We start from the raw sequence: 20,204 nt of genomic DNA, 5'->3' as shown, positions 1-20,204 counted from the left end.
CTTCCTTAGCAGACAGGTCTCCAGGTCACAGAGCCACAGTTGTGGCGGGAAAACTCAGCAGACAGGCTGGAGATTCAATCAGGTCCCAGGGACTGGACAGGGGTCGGTTCCACGGGACGGAAGCGGGGTGGTGGAGCCCTGTTTTGCTGCTCTCCCAGCTACGTCTGTCCTGTGGAGTGAGGGTCTCAGTCTCTAGGGACTGGCAGCACTGACTTACGCCCATAATACAATGGGCAGGGCTTGTTGGCCTTTCTCTGCTCCTGGAACCGTTCTTCTCAGAACTGCATGGGCAACGGGAGAAGCTACCCCCTTCTTGAGCCCAATAACCGGCCTATGGGCCAGTGGCTCCCAGGCCCGGAAACCAGTTCTTTCCGAAGCGCCAAGCAGCGCTCCCGGCTTTCGGTGTGCTCCCCTGCTGTGGTTCTAGCTGAGCCGTGAGTGGCGTTCCCTGCCACCCACCACGCTCATCGGGAACTCAGAGCAGGTTCCCCCGTTAAATCCCTGTGATTAAGCGGCGGCGTTGGAAGAGCTGAACATGCCGCCTTGTTTTGACTCACCATGTATTTTAGGCTACAACATCTATGGTGTGCGTGGCTTCTTGAGTGCGGTGTCTCACTCTTCACTTCCTGGCACTGTCTCTCTGGATGATTAACGCTGTTGTAGATCATCACACACACACACACCCACACCCTATTTTTATTTATTTTCATTCCCAGATTCCCCCTTCCTTCGCTTCTCTATGCCTTGCCCCTAGTGAGTATCAGGGCCCCTCATGTGTCTACTCATTGAGCCGAATCATGCCCCCATTTACACCAGTGTAATCACACTCCCTTCAGTGCTGTTGCTTGGGTGTAAAACGAAGGGCCGAGTTACGGGGTGTGGCTGTGTGATCATTGCCCCTTACCTGCCTCTCCGAGACAGAAGACTGTAACACTGATTATAAAAGTCACATGAATCTGTGCTGGCTTCACTGATCGTTACAAGAGTTTCCCTTCCTGGTTTTGAGGGCAATAACCCTAAAATATTGCCTGAGGGATGTGAGCAATTGCAAAAAAAGAAGGTGTATGTTCAGCATGGTCTTTTGCAAGGCTGGTGACTTTTCTGGCCCTTGACCAGTGTTTTACACAGCTGTTGCCTCGGGTGAAATGATCAGTACATCTTCGTTATGTTTTATTTCTGTATTACATTAGCACCTGGGGGTCCCCCACAGACCTAGGGGCCCATGTATGTTAGGTGCTGTACGTACAATTAGTAAGAGACAGTCCCTGCCCTGAAGGGCTGACAAATTAATCAGAGAAAGGGACTATTCTCCTGTTTTAAACAGAGGCAACGAGGCAGGGAGAGACTGACCAGATGGATCATGAGATCATCTAGTCTGAGGTTATGTCACGGGCCGCCCCAGTGCAAAGTCACACAGTGAGTCTGTGGCAGAAGTGGGAACAAAACCAAGATCTCCAGGGTTCCCAGGCCAGCGACTTATCGATCAGATCAGTCTTCCTCTTGCATCTCACTTCTCTAGGGCTGAAAAGAGAAGTGTGGGTGTGCAGCATCGGCTGTCTCGCTGCTCGAAAGGGTCTGAGCACGTGCAATGACCTCATTGCATGATTTTGGGGACCTAGTGTTGACCTGCAATTTTTTTTTTTCCAGGCAACAGTGCAAAGGTGTCTTAGGTCATGTGATGCTGTCTGGCACCACTGGAATCTCGTCTCCTCCTCCCTCCCCGGTAACTGGATCGCCGGCTAGCGACTCCCAGTAATGATACAGGTGCTGAGAGAGAGGCCTAACCAAGCTTCCTCTGTTACTTCCCACACCCCTGCTGCAGCTCTGAGCGGGGCCAGTGAGCTTGTTTTATGCTCCCCCTGCAGGGAAGTCAGCGCAGGCAGGCAGAGCCGGGCACAGCAGCGGCCAGCCAGCCTCCTGCCACAACAGCCGCTGGTACGAGAAAGCTGGTCATGCTGCCTCTAATGTACAGGCTGCAGCCCTGGCCATGCCCTTCTGCCCAAGACATGCCCCCTGTATCGGAGTTTTGGGGGACAGCACAGAGCTGACTGGGGAGGCCTCCTGCAAAAGGGGTTTTCCATGGGGTGGGACTTGATGAAGGCTTTGATGCTCCACAGCATCTAAGTTACAGGACAAGCTTGGCTAGCTCAGTTGGTACAGCCTCAGCCTTTTAATCTGAGGGTCCAGGGTTCGAGTCCCTAGTCAGGCAAACGTTAGCTTGGAGAGGTGTGAACCGCCTTAACCCTTTTACCGCTGATCCTTTCAGCAATGACATCCCAGCTGTGGGGGGAACTGGAAGCAATGCATGGCCAACTCCCCCTGTTCCAACCTGAGCGCTGCTGGTTGAACGTGCTCCAAGCACGTTTTATTGTTTTATTGTTTTATTGCTTGCCAGGGGCCTGGTCCTGCATTCTTTGAGATTCCCAGGAACTTGCAGTTGGAGTGCCAGCAGCACCAGGAATGCAGGATCAGGGTCAGTGTTTGCAATGGGGATCAGACTGCGGAGAAGACTCCCCGTCTGTGCATACCAGAGACTGTTTGTTTTATTTTCCCCCCTCTCTTTTGGATCTTGGCCACTCGCTCTCTGCAGGGACTGGCTGGCGTCTCACACTGGGCATGGGAACCTGGCTTCACTGGGAGATTTGTGTGCTATGAAAAATGACGTTTACCCAGAGCAGCAGCTTAAAACCTCCTCTCCCTCTCTACTCCCGATTTGCAAGAGTAGCTCCACTGGTCAGCAGGCATGAACCTCCTTGCTCGTGGGGGTGCAAACCAAAGATAACTCCTCTGAGCTCAGTGGGCCCAACTCTCCTCTCTTACACCAGCGTAGCCCAGTTGACTGCCATGAAGCTAATCCCGATTTACAGCAGTGCAAGGGTGCTCAGAATCGCGTCCAGCGTCTGTACTGTTTACCAGTGGCAGAGACCTCCAACCAGAGAGCACCAGGGGCAGGTTAACTATTACGTGACCAGTGAGCAGCTGCTCTTTCTCCTGTTGTGTTCCTTTGAAGTGAGCTGGGATTGCTGGGAAGGGCATTACTGGGGAAGGGGACTGAAGTGGATCCCAAGCTCTGGTGTGGAGCTCAGTGAGTGTTTCTCTCACCGCCTTCCATATTGCTAGAAAATCCCTTTCCTAATGACCAGCTGGTTAATGATGGCCCTGGTTAATGTCAGCTTTGGACAGGATTATGCTAATAAAGAGGGGGGTTTAACGTTAGACAGAGGCTTGTTTAGTTTGGTTTATACGAGCTTTGACATGTCTGTTGCTCTGTCTAGCATCAATAAATATATGTATTCCCCATTGGCCCTGCAATCACAACACTCAACTCTGCAGCCCCCTGTGGATGTCAGGGCCTTGTTTCCAGGCCTCTTTCCTCTTCCTGCTGCTCTCTCTAACTAACCTTCCCTTTCAGAACTGGTGCTTCCTTACTCAGGATCTGTTGCTGGTTCTGGTCACATCGCTAGTAAGTCCCATTGATCTCCACAAACACTAATCTAACCCTGTATTTCAAGATCTAGTATCCTGATACGTGTCAGCTGCATGTTTCGGTCATTCAGTGTGTTGTTAGGTTTCAGAGTTAACAGTCCATCTCCATGATGAATGGGTGCAGTTCATGCTTCTCAGAGCTGTTGATCCTGAAGTAATCCTATAGGTCAATATGGCTTGTGTCCTCTGTACCTTCTCCATAGAGGATGTGGGGCTTTCACAGGGCCTGATTTGAGACCCTGGCTCTTTAGCCCTACTAGCTCTGCAGGTCCCCAGTCCAATCACCAGTGTCGCCAAGCTGCTGGCCGTCACATAAGCGCTCTGCAGACTCAGGCAGACAGTCCCTGCACTGGTTGCATTCAGGGCCAACCTTTTCAGGGGTTTCTTCCCGCCCCTAAAGGCTAGAGATGTATTATGATGAAAGCTGAGATTCCGGAGCACGATTCTGCAGCAGGCCCTGAGACTGGCCTAACCTCCCTTGCTCTGTCACTTCCCCTACCCCCGCAGCTCTGAGCAGGGGCACTGCCCGGCTAAGCTCAGCTCCACTGGCCCTTGGCTTGTCAATAACAACCAGTAGATCAGAAGAGTAATTGGCCTTTTCACAGGGGCCCTCCATTAGCGAGGAGGGGATGGAATCCCCCACTGCACCGAGTGTTTGCTGTCTCTAGACCTAGGCCCTCATTCAAGCAAGGCACTTAAGAACATGCCTAACTTCAGACATGTGAATGCGTTGCTTTGGCGCTCACCTTCAGCCAGGCTCTTTGGTCAGTGGAGGGATGTGGTCACCGTTCCATGGGCCACGTTCTCCCCCCTCCGCCCCATCCCCTCTGCACTGCAGAACGGAGGGAGCTGCTGCGGAGCACAGAGCTTGGCACGAAGGGGGGTGTCGTGTAAGAGCTGGACCCAGCATAAGCAGTCCCTGTCCAAGTGGGAGGACGACGGGAGATCACCAGGATCCCCTGCTCCCCACTGACCTGCCTGCCTCCTTGCAGATGCCATGGCTTGCAGATGCTTTCTTTTCTTTCTCCCCAAAGCAGGGCCTATCCATGCCATGAAGCTCCTCCTGCCCCACCACACTGCTGCAGGACAGAACCCCTTAGAAGCCTACAAGTGACACCCCTAAGAGTTGCAGCAGCATGGCCTGGTGGCTTGGGTACGTAGCTAAAAAGCAGGAGACCTTGGTTCTATTCCCAGCTCAGCTGTGTGACCTTGTGTCAGTCACGTCTCTCTGTGCCTTAGTTTTCTATCCGTTAAATAGAATATAGTGCTTCCTTGGCAGATTTAAAAGCCCATTAATGTCTTCAACCCCAGAACTCCCCTGTGAGGCAGGGTAACTCCATTATCTGCATTGTACAGGCTGGCTACAGAGATACTAAGTGACTTGCCAAGGGTCATGCAGGAAGCTGGTAGCAGAGCAGGGTACTAAACCCAGATCTTCTGCATACTAGGTTAATGTCCTAACCATGGGACTGCGCTTCCCCTGCTTTGTCAAGCACTTTGAGAGCTATGGAAGAAAAGTGCTACAGGCTTATTTGTAGTGAAGAGCCTAGGTCCCCAGGTAAGCAAGGCACCTAATGACATGCCTAACTTCAAGCGTGTGAATACTCCCATTGACTCGTGCTGAGAGTTAGGAGCACTTGTTAAATTGGGCCCCTAGTTTAGCAAAGAAACCTGGTGGCTCTTGGAGGCATTAGTGGGGGGCATGTGTATGTCTCACCCTGGTGTAAATCAGGAGGAACTCCACTGAAGTCCATAGTTATAGTGATCAGAGGTCAGAATTTAGGGCCCCTCCAAATTCATCAGGCAAAGGCATCTGTTCCAGTCTCCTGAAACTGGATCCCGGCTCAGCCTTCCTTTGCAGAGGCTGATCTGTTAATAAAATGCCATACGGCTTAGTCTGGAGAGGAAGTCAACTCTCTCCTAATCCTGGATCCCGCTCGTGGGTGTTACATCTGGGCAACTTGGATTTCTGAATTAAAAAACTAACAATAAAGCTTGTAAGGCCAACATCAGCCGTGCCATAAACAGCAGAGTAAGTTACATATCGAGTATAACCTGGTCAGAGTGCTAAAGTAATGAGCTGGCGTGGCTTTGTGCAAATTGAGTGTGACAGGCAGGAGAATCAATCTGCAGGAGGATGTAAGGTAAAGCAAACTCCCTTCACCCTCCCACCCCCACATGTGCTCCCACACCCATTTACAACAGCAGAACTCCATTGACTTCAGTGGAATTTTTACAGGCTGCATGTGACATCGGACTCAAACCCTGAATTCCTGCCTGTTTTTCTTTTTTCCAAGAATGAAGATGAAGGGAAACAAATGGGAGGGAATAATGGGAAGAGAGAGAGAAAACAGTGTGGGTAGCTGGAATAGAGCAGTGTGTGTGGGAGAGATAATACTTTGCATTTCAGCTGCTGCTCTCATCCACACATCTCAAGGTAGTTTTCCCTTTCTTTAAACGAGAAGCCCAAGACCCAGAAAAATTGAGTTACCCAAGTTCCTGCAGCTGGGTAGCCAGGAATAGAATGCCGGAGTCCTGATGCTCTGTTCTGATCACTAGACCACACGGCCTTTCAATTAGCTAATGCTCCACTGACTGGCACAAGGTAGGAAAAGGGCCTGAAATGAGACAGAAAATAAATAGCGCAGGGACATTAGGTGTTAATACCCTGCGATTCTACAATGTCCAAGAATTTCATAGCTCTTTATAAACCTTGATGTGTCCCACTTTTTTTTTATAAAGGATTAATAAATTGCTAGATGGTTTAATAAATGGTGAATTGGTTGTTATAAAGGCCAATAGGTTGCTTATATCACCATCTAGAACACCTTCTGCTAATGGGCTAATAACCATCTCTAGCCTTTGTTGCCCATGTCTGTAACATGCTTAGAACATCTGGTCACATCTCAGTATAAAACAGGATCCATCAATGAATTAAGCCACATGAGGAATTTGTTTCCTGAACCTATACAGCATCAGGCTACAGTTTGCTCTCCCTTTTCCTCAATGAAAATCTGAAGTAACTCCTTTGAAGTAAGTCCATGTTTACAATAGTGTAGCTAAGAGCAGAGTTTGGCCTATATTCATAGACTTTAAGGTCAGAAGGCACCATCACCATCTAGTCTGATCTCCTGCACGTTGCAAGCCGCAGAACCTCACCCAATCACTCCTATAATAGACCCCTAACCTCTGGCTGAGCTACTGACTCCTCAAATCATGGTTCAAAGACTTCAGGTTACAGAGAATCCACATATATTTACACTAGTTGTGTAATTCAGTCTCTGAGGTAAATAATTTACCGTACTTTGATTTTGAGGTAACGCCCAGTGTGGGGGAGAGGGCTCCGAAATGAGGGACATCCCGTTTACTGTTGAACAGAGCACAGGTAGGGTAGGAGATTGGTCAAGAAGAAAACGGACTTCCCAATTCTGCAGCCTGTATTCGCTTGGGTAACCCATATCAGTCCTAGTGTCTCCATTGATGTAAATGGGCTAAATCATTACTCAGGCAAAACTTTCCTTGGAGAATTGTGTGAGCGGCTCAGGGTTTGGCCCAAATGTTTTACTCATCTGGATAAGGATTACTCCTGGGAGTAAAGTTTGCAGGTTCAGGTGTCTGGTTTATCGCTTGCCTGATTCTGTTCCCTCTTATATCAGCTGCTGCTGGCTTGCACGAGACACAGTCCCAGAGACTAGGACTGAGTGCACCAAGAAGCACACAGTCCAGTTTGTTTCTGGAGCACGGTGGTGTTTGCTCCAAGCACTCAAAGTTAGGGCTGGCTGCGGGGGTGCACTGAAAGGAAGGATCCCACACAAGGTTCAGCAGATTTCCATGTATGGAAAGGTGTGTTTATTTTATCTTGGTCAGTTGCTTCTGGTCAATTGTATCCAGAGTTATTTAGGGTCCCTTAAGTTGTGTATGAGACTGATGGGATGAGTAGGGGACTCATGGTGGAGGGTTATTTTTTGGGATGTGGATGGGAAGTTAGAAATGATTCTTTCTATTGTAGTTAATTAGTGGCTAGATCTTCAGAAGATCTAAAAGAGGCTTTAAACCAGCTGAGGACCTGGCCCTCTATGTCAATTGTGATAGATTATTGAAATAGAGACCCCCAACTCCCCTTTCCACTGAGGGAGATCCAAATCTGACTTGCCCCAGCGTAACTCTTTGGACTGCCCTGGAGCAGCACGTGAGTCCCTTCATTGTAAGTGAAAAGAGCGTTAGGCTCTTAGCCTTAATATAATCTTGTTTTAACCAATGGTATTTTTTTTCTTTGAGTTGAGGAGCATTGATAACTTTGCTGGTCAGTATTAAAAGTTTTGTTCGTGTATTTTTCTTTTCTCGTGTGATCAGTAGGTTTTATTGGGATTCATCGGGTGATACACAAAACTTTTGTTAATTACAGGCTTAGATTGTAAATTCCCTGGGCCAGGGATCATCTCTTTGCTCTGGGTTTTGTACAGCACCTCGCACAATGGGGTGCTGGTCTATGACTGGACTTCTTGTTGCTACTGCTGCAATACAGATAACAATGGAATGGGATCTCTGTATGTTTCTCTAACGTTAGTGTCTGGTTCTCTGCATTCAGTAAGTCTTCAGCCCACTTGACTGTATTTAACCCATCTTCTCCCTGTGTTTTCATGCTCATTTGTATTCTAGTTTGCAGGCAACACCCGATTTAACTCAGTGCAGGGCTTGGAAACCTTGGGTACTCATCTGCTTAACAATGTTGCTAATAAATCAGGGTCTGAGCTCCCTCGCCGTGTATTATTCGGTGAGTGTGTCTACTGGTTTAGGTCTCTGCCCCATGTTTACAGTCCAATGTTTGAAGGTGCCAGAGGGCGGACCCTCAGCCTTGAGCCTCCTACTGTTTCCACTGTACTAGGGTGACCAGACAGCAAGTGTGAAAAATCTGGACAAGGGGTGTGGTGTAATAGGAGCCTATATAGGAGAAAGACCCCAAAATCGGGACATCTGGTCACCCTACACTGCACACCCATGTAAATGGGGAGTAACTCCACGGAAGACAATGGAGTTACCCCGGTGTGAAATTGGAGGAGGATTGGTTTCAGAGTAGCTGCCGTGTTAGTCTGTATCCGCAAAAAGAAAAGGCGTACTTGTGGCACCTTAGAGACTAACCAATTTATTAGAGCATGAGCTTTCGTGAGCTACAGCTCACTTCATGGGACGCATGAAGGAGGATTGGGAGTGCGGGCTGCCTGGGGGAGCCAGATTGTGCCCTTGCAAAAGCATCACATGGAGAAGCAGCAGCTGTGGCTGATTCACCGACATGACTATCACCGGAGTCGCTCTTAGCCCAGGGGCGCGTTAACCAGCTCAGACAATCGGGTGTCACACTCCGCCGCCTCGCTTTAGAGCAACGCCCCAGAGGGGGTGCATTACCGAGCGCACACCGAGCAAGCAGGCGGGTCACTCTCTCGCCAACAGCCAATCCCCGCTGGAGCTGCCCGCCTGACCACGCCCCCTCCCTCCCTCCCTTTTCTGATAGGCCAGCGAGCTGCCGGTGACGCAGCTCCCCACACATGGGTGAATGGAAGCGTGAGCCGCCCAGCTGGGCTGGTCTCCTCTCCCAGTCCCCAGCGTCCTGCGGCCGGGCCAGGCTCGGGAGCCCGAGCGGGACCTGCCATGGCCAAGAGGAGCTCGCTGTTCATACGGATCGTGGAAGGGAAGAACCTGCCAGCTAAGGACATGTAAGTAACAGTGCTTCTCCCCCCAGCCCCGCGTGTGTGAGAGAGAGATTCTCCCCCCAGCCCCGCGCGTGTGTGTGTGTGTGTGATTCTCCCCCCAGCCCGGTGTGTGTGTGTGGGGGGGGGGTGCACAGGCATCGTGGGGGTGATTTGCAGGGGGGCTGGCACAACTCGTAGAAGGGGGCTGCTGAGAACTATTGAGCCAACCTGTAAACCCTGGATATGATGGAAACCACTTCAAGCCAGGGAGTGCAGCACCCCCCCACACACTCTAGTTCCAGCGCCCATGGGGGGGTTGTGTTGGTTCTAGTTTGCAGATTAGTGGTGGCCCATGAAACGCAGGGAGGATAGAGATCGTTGTGAGGCAAGGAAAAAAGATCTCCCTGCCCCACAGGACTGGCATGTTCAACCCCAAACAGCAAGCATGTCCAAAGTATTATCCCTTCCCTCCCCCACTGCCAATTATCCACATGACTGTCACCCCCAGCCACCCCCCCACCCCGTGCAGGCCTGTCCATAGAGTGATTGCTCCTGCCCCATGCCCAGGGTTATTGTTACTCCGATACAACCCCTATTGTAGGCAGGCTTTGAGGGATCTCCTCCGCACCCCTCACTCCCAGTGTAGTTCTTGCATGTGAACCCTCACGCCCCTCCCCAGTGGGGGGGATGTTCTCTCAACACAACCCCCCACGCCTTACAGGGTTAGTCTCCCAACACACCTACTCATGCTTTCTTCCCAAGTGAGGTCTAGGGTTATTCCCGAACACACGCACCCTCTCCCGATGTAGGCATGCTTGAGGAGTTATTTCCCAATATATGCCATGTGCCTTTCCGATGCATGCATGGTTTTTTAGGATTATCAGCCAATACACATGTACTTCTCAGAGTATGCCGGTTCTAGCTCTGGAAAGTTGGTACAATGCAGTGTCCCAGCACCTGCCTGTTCTTCACGTTGCTTCTCTTTTACAGACACTGGACTGTAACCAAAAGAGGTTGATTTATTTATTTGCTTCCTGATTTATTCTTTCTTTCCATCCTGTGTGGCCTTTTCTTGGGGAAGAGAAGTGGCTACATGTTGCTTTTTTCTGGGCAGGAGGAAGCAGCTACATGAGTGATGGAAAAGGGTTAGTAAATGAAATAGACAAGATTTTGCTGCTTACCATATGGAGGCATTTGTAACCAGGTTCCCAGTGTAAATCCTGAATTGCTCGGCTCAGCTAGGACAGCCATCTCCGGAGGCTGTCAGTGTTAAGGAATCAGACTTCGGGTTGGTGGGGCTGAAGGGCTGCCAAAAAAAAAATAAAAAAATCCTAACAATCGTCATGGAAAAAGAATAGACATAAATAAGGAAAGAAATGTGACTTTTGAGTGTTTTACAGGCCTGATTCTGAAATGAGGTTTACGTCAGTGCAATAATGCCACACTCCTGATTTGCCTGAGTGTGAATGAGAGGAGAATTAGACATTACAGAAAACTGAGGGTGAAATAACATTTTTAAAAATGCGTTGCCCATAGACTGCATTTGCAGGGAACAGGGCCTGGACAAGCTCTGATTTCACCAGCATGGCTGTGTGATCTAGTGGGTAGGGCATTTGCTGGAGAAACAAGAGACCTGGGTTCCATTCCCAGCTCTATCATGGGACTGTTGGGTGACCCTGCACAAGTTACTTCCCCTCTGTAAAATGAGGTTAATTATCTTTATCTGCCTATGTTAAAGTGCCTTGAGATCTGGGGCTGAAAAACCCTGGATTAGGGATTGTTGTTCTTCTGTCTTTAATTTGGCCAGCCAAACACTGCTCAGGTTTATACTCCACAGAGCTGTCCACGCAGCCCCTAAAGTGGGTGGTGAGGCTGCACAGGGGAGGTGGAGGAGCCTGGATAGCCTAGTGATGGGGCCATGTCAGTACCTTGGGTGTAAGCGAGAGCTAATCCAGGAGGAACCCTGCTGAAGTCAATGGACCTTACTTACCCCTGGGTGAGATCAGAATCTGGCCCAACCTGCTTTAACTTGGAGGGAGGCAAAAGATGCGTCATGGGATGGGTGGCCAGACTGATCCGAGTCTGTCTCGCTCCAGTGCGTCCTGCAGCAGCGCGTTCTCCTTGCGACTCCAGTGCCCTGGGCTCCAAAGCCCAGGATCCCAACCCTTCACCTTGGATCGGATCATGGTTCCCGATGCTTTCGGTGACATTACTGGGTTTCGGGTTTTGTGTTTTGGTTTTTTTTAATTGCTCTTCTGATTAAATCCATTGACTCCATACATCAGATCCTCAGCCGGCGTAAACCATCATAGGGTCACGGAGCGATGCTGCTTTATACCTGCCCAGGATCTTGCCCATTATAGTTGTGGATGTCTGTGAGTGGTGCCCCTGCTCTGATGTAAATCTGGAGTAACTCCATTTGTTCCAGCTGAGTTACTCTGGATTTACAGCAGGATTTGGCTCTGATCCTTGCTCCCAGCTTTCACTCGATGGGCCATATCTTCAGCTGGCCTAAATCAGCACAGACGCTGCTGACAAGTCCTGGGGACGGTTCTTACTTGTGCCTGCTGAAGATCTGGCCCCACACCTGTAACAGACCTGTAAACAGACCTGAAGCCCCAGCTGCATGTACAAACCTGCAGCTCCAGGGTGACTGATCTGCGAGGTTGCTGATCGCCACAGCTGAGCCTGCGGTGTCCAATTCGGCCCACGGGGCGCCCTGACATTTTAGGCAGCCTATTCATTAATATATTAATGGGTTTGCCTTCTCAGATACCTGGAATGAAATTCACTCCCCAGGCAGCAGGGAGAGAGCCGTGCCTTGGCTTGTCTCCAGCTCCGGGTTGGCTTCTCTGGCCCTCTTTGTGTTTGTCTTCGGTCTGTGTTAGTCAGGGCTTTGAGGAGCCACTGATGGGGCCATGAATCCCAAGGGTTCAAGGCCCTGGACTGCTCTTTGGGGAGTCTGAGCTAGTGACGTCCTGTATCCGTGGAAATAGACGGGAAAGAAGCTCTGAACTTGCCACTTCTCCTGGATTTGCCTTTCGGTGGCCCTGGGGTTGTTCTGCCCAGCCTGTAATCACTTCTGAGGTGGTAAAAAGTCTTAGGGCCTGATTTTTCCTTTCCTTTTTACCAGCTTTACTCCAGTGTAACTCCACCAAATTCAGTGGATTTACTGCAGATTGACACCAGCGTAAACACGAGGTGATTCAGGCCCTGTAGGGATAAATCCTGCTCTGGGTGACACTGTTGTAAATCCAGGATAACTCTGTTTCAATAAATGGATCATTCTGTATTTACGCCAGAGTAGCCAAGGGCAGAATTTGGCCTACAACATGTAGCTCGGGATGGATCCAATGCAGGGGTAGCTTATGGAAACTCAGCCATAAGTGCACCTGATTCGCCTCTGGCACTGCCATACCACCAGAGACGTGAGCTATTTACCCTGTATGAAGCGGGTGTGAGATATGAATCAGACCCAGTCAGTGCATGGATCCAGCTTCTGCAAGAATCTGAACAAACCCAAGTACCTCCTGTTCAAGAGATGCTTAAATGTGGCCCCAAATTTTAGCCTCATCTTTAACAATGGGAAAAAGTCCTGTTCAAGTACAAATCTGCCCTGGCAGTGTTTGCAGCCTAGACTTGGCTGCATTGAGAACTTGAAACTGACTAAACCAGAGGGAAACAGACTTCTTTGATTTCTCCCCTCTACCCCCGCCATGGTCTGAGCCAAGGGGGAGAGTGGTGTTTTTGTTTTTTTGTTTTTTGTTTGTTTTTTTTGCTCAGAGAGCCATGAACAGTATCAAGTGAGCTGGGTTTTGGACACTCCCTTTCAATAATCTAAAGTCATGTTAGGAACATGGGGATAGAAATGGGTTTCTGTATGTGTAATATGTTTATAGGGAAATCACCACCACATGCTGTCCTGTGTACCAGGCATGTCATCAGTGCAACATCAGCTCAGTTTACATCCAGGTTTCCAAACACCGCCCCTATCTTTGGGTGCTTCGCTTGAATCTCCTTCTGTGGGCCCTGTTAAAAATCCACAACTCCTGTTGACTTCGCTGTTTGGCGTGTATCTGGCAACTGAAATAAGGTTTTTTCCAAGGAGGGCTGGGTCCAGGGCCTGGTGGCGGGTGGACCATTCTGGGAAGAGTGACTCCACTTGCCAGCTGGCAAGGGCTGGGCTCCCGGCTGGCTGCCTTACAGGGATTGGGTTTCTTACCTTCAGCAGTTTCTGGGTGCTTACCAGAAAGGCACCTCTCAAGAAGCTATTTCTAGACTGCCTGTAATAACATGCTGCGTCCGTGCGAATGGTTCCTCCCACCCCTGGGGAAATGTTAAGCGTCCTTCTCCCAAGCAGTCAAGCTGCCGATTGTTTATTGTTTAATTGTGGGTGATTCAGTGGCATTTGATAGTGGGGGACTCCTAGCAACCAGAAATAGCGCGGACAGGTGTTGTGTGAGCTTCACCCCCCCCCCCTTCAGTTCAGTTCTATTGTGAGCTGCAACGCCCCCCTTTGTTAACCTAATGCTGGGCCCCTCCCCACAATGCACCTCAGTCTTGACTTGCAGCATGTCTCTTCCAGTTCAGTACAGGTTCCCTACTATCATCAGCTGGGATGTGGACTGTCACTCCTTCTGGTTGGAGTAGGAGCCAAAGTCAGGAATCCAGTAACCAAAGCCAAGGGGTTGGGGACTCGGGGCCAGAGTCAGGAATGCAGTAACCAGGGCCAAAGGATCAGAGCTGGACTCGGGAACCAAAGCCAGGGGTTAGAGATGGAGTCAGGAAGCCAGTAGGCAAGCAGGACTGGCAGGAAAGGAGCAAGGCAGGATGGGGGCTGGAGCAAAGCAAGGAGAAGGGTAGGCACAGCAGAGATCTGCTGCGGGCAGAGATCTGGTGAATAGCCAGAGCTCAGTTAGAGCTGTTGTACTTAACAGCAGGCTTGCTGGCTTCCTCGGCCAGTCAGGCAGAGTGGTCATCAGACTCCACTGCGCTCACAGGCGGCCCGGTGATCGGCCAAGTGCAGCTGCAAGGCCTCATGCCTGACACCCTACACGGCTCTGCCAGTGAACCACGGTCCTGGCTGGCCGCATCTCCTGCTTTCCTAGGCTGTATCATGCCTGGGGTATCTCCTCTGCAGCCAGTGGAACTGCACCAGGGACTGATCTGTTGGGTTTGCGTTGCGGACGAACGGGGACCACGTTGAGCCACCGTACGTATTTTGCTTCTGACCAGCTCCTTGGTTTGGAACCTTTGGCAAGGAACGGCCATTGCACTAATCCAGCGCGCTAACTCCGGTAGGCTGGTGGCTGTGACCCTGACCCCTACCACTCCCCGTTCTGGGGACCTCGATGGAAGGTCGTGCACAGAGCATTCAGCGGCACAGCAAAAGCGTCCAAAATGGAACAGGCTCGTGCCAGCTGGGCAGTTTAAATGGTTCCTAGCTAGCCCTGGTACGGCCACAGATTTACATGGAGGTCAGAGCAGCAGGGCGTGGGGAGAGGGATGTGACTAATTCTTAGGTGTCTCCAAGCAGCTCATTCCTAGGGGATTAGGGGCCCCCTGGAAGCTTCACCTGGAGCAGTAGTTGAATTCCTGCGGCCGTTTTGTTGATTGTGATATTTCCACCACTCTGCCTTCCTGCTGTACCTGCTCCTTGTTCCTGGTGGAGGATGGGACATGAAAGCAGGCTGCAAGTCACTTCACCTTTATAGACCGTGCTTGTACATCTGATCCAGAGAGGTGGAATATCCCTGCTGAATCCCAAGGAGATGGCCTCTGCAGGAGGGGTCATGGGTTATTTCTATGGACAGATGTCCTAGCAGGTTCATCCTGATGCCTTCAGGTACAGTCTTGCCTAAAGTTTTTACCCTCCTGCTTAGCTAGCACAAATATAAACACCAATATTAGAGTCTCATCTGAACAAAGGCCGTTTCTGTCTGCTGGAGTTACCCAAGCTACTGGAATACAGTCATAGCCCTTGGAGCTCGCTGCACCTTCCGGCTGAAGGTCTCGGAGTGCTTTACAAACATGAATGCGCTAAGTCTCACCATCTCCTGAGGAGGCAGATATCCCCACCCTCGTAGAGATGGGGAAACTGAGGCACAGAGTTCAGGAATGAATTGCACAAGGCTATGGAGCAAGTAGCAGAGCTGAGAAAGGAACCCAGGTCTTCTGTCTCGGGTGTACTTGCCGCTAGACAATGCGGCCTCTTACCTTTCCTGCTGAGGACCCATGACTCTTAAATGATCTCACCCTCCACGGACACCAGAGACCATCTGTGTATGTCTTTCAGCAGGTGACTCAAGACACCTTGGCTGGGCTCTCCAAAAGAAGAGTTAGGTGCCCAACTCCCTTAGGCCCCATTGAAAATCCCAGAGATTAGATTAGTTTTTAGACTGCTGTTGTCAGTGTGCAGTTGCGCTGTGGGGTGAGAGGCAGTGCAGGGTATGTGCATGTGGGTGGATCTTGTGGCTATTTCTGTTTCTGTCTCTATCCCAGCTTAAATATCGGTCTGTTAGACAAGGCTTGCAAAACGGCGGGGGAGATGGTTGTCTAGAAAGTGGAAAAACCCGTTTTACTTGCCTATCTTCATGGAGAAGGTGGGCAAGCAGATTCTGTGTCTTGGCTAGTACATTTTAATGATGATTTTGCCAAGTTGGATTAGTTTCTGTCCGTCTTCATGTGCAAGGAACTGTGTGAGAGCTCTTACTTACTACTTTTTGATTTATTTAACTTTCACTTTTTTTCTTTTGTGTGTGGATTTTTTCGATCAAAAGTCTAGATCTTGTCCCCACCCCCATCTTTCCGGAAGGCACTGGCTATGTGTATGTACGCTAGGGGGAACGGTGTCTCTTTGCTACATGTTAATTGACACATTATAAAATCTCAGTGTAGACAGGGCAAGTTGTAGTTTTAACTTAGGTTAACAGGCTGAAACAAACCCTGTTAACATGACAACTTGCGCTCTCTCCACTAGGATTTGGTAAGTACTGGCTAAGGCATTCAAAAGACTTCTTTTTCCTTGTGTAGACATGCTCCTAGTGAAGACATGGGAGTCCCTGGGGGTACACTGTAACAGGCCGGTCTGCTTCTTTCCAGGCCAGGATGCCTGGGACCAGTCAGTCCTGTTCACTTAACCCTGTCCCGCTACCCCTATGCAAGATGTGGGCCTTGGAAGGAGGAGGAAGTGAGGAAGGAGTTTCTGGGGTAAGGCTGCCAGAATTCTCTGGGGGATGGTGGACATGCAGGCTAGAGCAGCTGAGGAGAAAAGCTGAGGGGGGGAAGTCTCCTGTGATTAGCCCTGAGGAGCGAGGGCCCAGCGGTTGAGGGCTAGCTGGGGAGGACAGAAGTGAGGCTTCTCAGCAAGGAGGCAAGAAGCTGAGAGCTAGGAACTGGCTGAGGACTCTGGCCTGCCCAAGGCCCTTGAGAGGAGGGTAGACCTGACCCCATGGCTGGGTAGACTGGAGCCCAGACTCTGGCTGTCAGTCAGTGGGACAGCAGGCTGCAGTCCTCCTGCTGGCTCCTCCACAGCTTTCTAGTGAGGTTCTGGCTGCATTTCCCGCCACATCGCCTCAGATTTGCACATGCTACCCATGGCCCCCACAAAGTCGCAAAACCTCCCCATCAACTTCCTCCTCACACTGGCCAAGAGAGCAGTCCACAAGAACAGCAGGAGGAGGAAGTTGGATGGGAGGCTTGCTCTGTGGCTATGGAATCTGCTTCCGGTTCCTCATATCAGGCAGAGTCTGGCTGGGCAGGCGGTGTCCACTGGCTCCTTGGACTCCTTTGAGGAACTGTGCGGGCTGTGTGGGGTTCTCTGCTCGGTGAGCCCCTCTGGATCCCTTGACCCACACTCCTGTTTTCTTGTGATTTATTTTTTATTTGGTCCCACGGCCATAACCATTGGCCAACTGGGCTTTGTGGTTCCTCCCCATGGGTTGAAGAGGATGGGTCTAGGCCCACCCATCCAAGGACCCACAGTAAGTAGACTGGGACAGGCCTTTGCTGCTGGGAGCCACCTGTAAGCGAGGGGGCTGAAGGCTGAGCCCTATGGGGCTGGAGACTCTTGTCTGGATATTGCTTGAGGACTTGGACTAAGGGACGCTGTATCCCAAGACTGTCCGGCCAAGCCACTTTAAAGCATTCAAGTTGCCTCTATGGCCAAAGTAGGCCGAAGCTCATCATGGGATAACTGAGGAGGAAACGCCGTGATGCCAGGTCTCACCAGGCGGGGGCACCCCGGGATGGTGGGTTTTGTAACGTGTCTCCCCTGCAAGCAAAAGGAGTCCAGGAAGGCCTATCCATGTTTGCTAAAACAGGGAAGACCAGATTTGACATTGCCAAGGTAAAACACACCTAGAAAGCCCCCTTTAGGCCTTCTACATCCATCACAAAGAGAAGGCAGAGCTTCAGTTTCATGTCCCTTGGCAGGTCCTAACTCCTGCCTCTGCTCTCTTTAACCTTGCTTTTAGTTCTGTTTTCTTGGTAAGTCTGGGGCCTATGGGGCCTTATAAAGAAAACATGACACTATTATTCTTCAGGACTGCTCCTTTGTCCTGTTAAGCAGCCATCCTCCTGGCAGTCAGGAAAACACCAGCATCCTTCGAGTTAATGGTGGGAAAACCATCAATGCAAAAGCAGCCTCTGCCACTTTTTTAGTGGTGCTTTGATTTCCAGCCTCAGCCAGAAGTCCTGGGTCATTTAGCTTTGGCAATGATTAACAAACCTCCCAGAACGGGAAGTTTCCAGCACCGCAAGCTATGCACACCACTCAACCTTGGCATTTCATTATAAAACTGTCAGCCTCCCCTGAGGATCTATGGCTTCCCATAAACAATGGGACATTGAAGCCTGCTGGAAAGAATCATAGCACCTCTTGTGCTACCTTGTTCTGCTGCAGCCTTTTTAAAGGATTGCTTTACTCCGTTCAGATGAAATGCCTGTTGAACCAGGATCTTTCTAACGTGCTTATATGGCCCCTACACCGACGGAAGGGTTTTTCCCATTGCTGTAGGTAAACCGTCTCTCCTAGCAGTGGTAGCTAAGGGTTAACGTGACATAGTACCCTGTAGTTCATGCCAGCAGTGTCCATGCAGGGCAGTTAGAGTGCACCTCTTTGGTGCTCTCTGCAATTCATACCTCCGAACTTCACGCTGTGACACAGTGTAGACAGAGCCTGGGTCAAGAGGAGACTTTTCCGTCAACTTAATCACATCTACACTGGGGGTTAGGTTGGAATTTTTCACACCCTAAGCACCGTAGCGTAAGGCCATGACTTGCCTAAGGTTACACAGGGAGTTGAACCCAGGTCTCTGGCTAGCACCATAACCACTGACCCATCCTTCCTCTCCTCCATTCTCTGGAGCAGTGAACCGAATGGTTCTGTCGGATTCATTAGTTGTTGGTGCTGGCCGAGAAATATTGGAAAAGTTGGAAAATGCCATTGGGCTGAAATCAGAATGAGCATGTTGATCTTGACACAACTTTCAATGGAAAAAATTTCAAAATGGTGTGCCAATGAAATGGAGGCTTTGATTTCCATGTTCTTGTTTCGGCTTTGATATTAATATATTATTTTAATATTTTAATTATATTTATTACAATTGTTTCACAGCTGTGAAACAAAACGTTTGATAAGGTTCTTTCTGAAGATTTTCTACTTGGAATTTGTTTTTGTGCCCCCCCCAAAAAGGACTTTTTATACCAATTCAAGACAGGAGTGGTAGAAACGCCCTAAAGGGAAGCGGGAGGGTCTGAGGGTGCCCAAACCATGGCCCCACCCTTGCGGTGCCCCGAGGCCCCACCCTCACACCACCCCTTTCCCCAAAACCCTGCCTTTGCACTGCTGCTTTCCCCTGGGGCCCTGTCCCCTGCTCACCCCTCTCCCCCTGTTGCTTGCCCTTACAGCTGGTAAAAAGTGGAAAGACCATAGTCCTCCTGTTCTGGTGCCCCTGATTCAAGATGAAAACACAATTTGAAAGGTTGGAATTTCCTGTGGGGATGGAAATCCCATTTTCTGGCCACCTCTACTAATTGCGCTGGATGTATCGGAGATTGTCTGAGTTGGTTCATTACTTTTAGGGAAGAAGCAGGTGCCTATTGCATAGGCAGTGTAGTGTTTTGGGAGCAGGGTGTGGTGGTTAAAGCTTTGATCTGGGCATTGGCAGCTTCATGCTGTGAATTTGGCTTCGAGCAGCTCATCTGATCTGTGAAACGGGGTTAATATCACCTGCGTCGTAAGAGTGGGGGAGGAGCATTGTGAGGCTTCATTGGTACAGCTGTCACATGACAGTCATGTCTAATGTTAAGCAAGGAAACAGCCCACATCTCTGCGAACGATGTGAAGTGGTCAGCTCATTCTAAACCACTGTGCAGTCAAGTGATTGCATGTCCCCAGTGCTGCGTTTGTACCCGTGCATCCTAGGACTTCCAGAGCACCAGCTACAGAATGGAGGTAGGTGAGCTTGGCCACCTACAACACCTCTGGCTTCTCAGTGGTGGGGGGAAACATTGTAGATGGTGCCAGTCCTGACCTAAAGACTTTGCGTCAGGCATTGCAACTAGAATTTACCTACCAGCCCTTGTGAAGATACTGGGCTGTAGCGAGTGGATGTCAAGGCACTGCCCAGGCCTTGCAAAGCCTAGAGTGAGATGGTTGCAGAAGGTGGTTCTGTAGGTAACGTGACCCGGTCATGCTCTGTCGTGGGATGGAAGGTAGGGCAGGCTGATCAGCTCAGTGTGCTGCGATTGGTGGGAATGGTCTAAAACGTTTATAAAGGGAGTAGGTGCCGGGCGATGGCCGTTTACAAGGAAATCATTCCATCCAGGCCTCAGTTTGCAGTCCTCCAAACCCTGGGAGGTTCGTCATGTCCCTGGGCTCCTGAGATGGGACTGAGTCCATCTAAGCTGCCTGTAGTGTGTTTGGGTTTTTTTCCATGCTTGAGTAGAGCAGCTAGGCTAGAAATGCTGAAGACAGGAGGCAGCGTTTGATCTGTGGGTTAGCTCCCGGGACTGAGAGTCAGCAGTCCT

At 50.2% G+C, this 20,204-nt stretch overlaps 1 protein-coding gene and 1 non-coding gene across 3 annotated transcripts in view; both read left to right on the top strand.

The window, feature by feature from the left end:
- Positions 1-2,136: 2,136 nt before the first annotated feature.
- On the top strand, positions 2,137-2,209 carry TRNAK-UUU (transfer RNA lysine (anticodon UUU)). The gene has a single exon. It is a non-coding gene; the product is annotated as a tRNA-Lys (tRNA).
- A 6,815-nt stretch (positions 2,210-9,024) lies between these two features.
- LOC125624107 (ras GTPase-activating protein 4) overlaps positions 9,025-20,204 on the top strand; it is a 49,829-nt gene continuing 38,649 nt past the window's right edge. For both annotated transcript variants that reach the window (XM_048824454.2, XM_048824453.2), the window contains exon 1: positions 9,025-9,197. In XM_048824454.2, coding sequence (XP_048680411.1) covers positions 9,133-9,197 — 65 coding nt within the window. In that variant the 5' untranslated portion in view covers positions 9,025-9,132. The remainder of the gene's footprint in view (positions 9,198-20,204) is intronic.

The sequence above is a fragment of the Caretta caretta genome, chromosome 17 (genome assembly GCF_965140235.1).
Source record: "Caretta caretta isolate rCarCar2 chromosome 17, rCarCar1.hap1, whole genome shotgun sequence".
Classification (NCBI taxonomy): domain Eukaryota; kingdom Metazoa; phylum Chordata; order Testudines; family Cheloniidae; genus Caretta; species Caretta caretta.
This window is presented reverse-complemented; position numbering and strand designations above follow the sequence as displayed.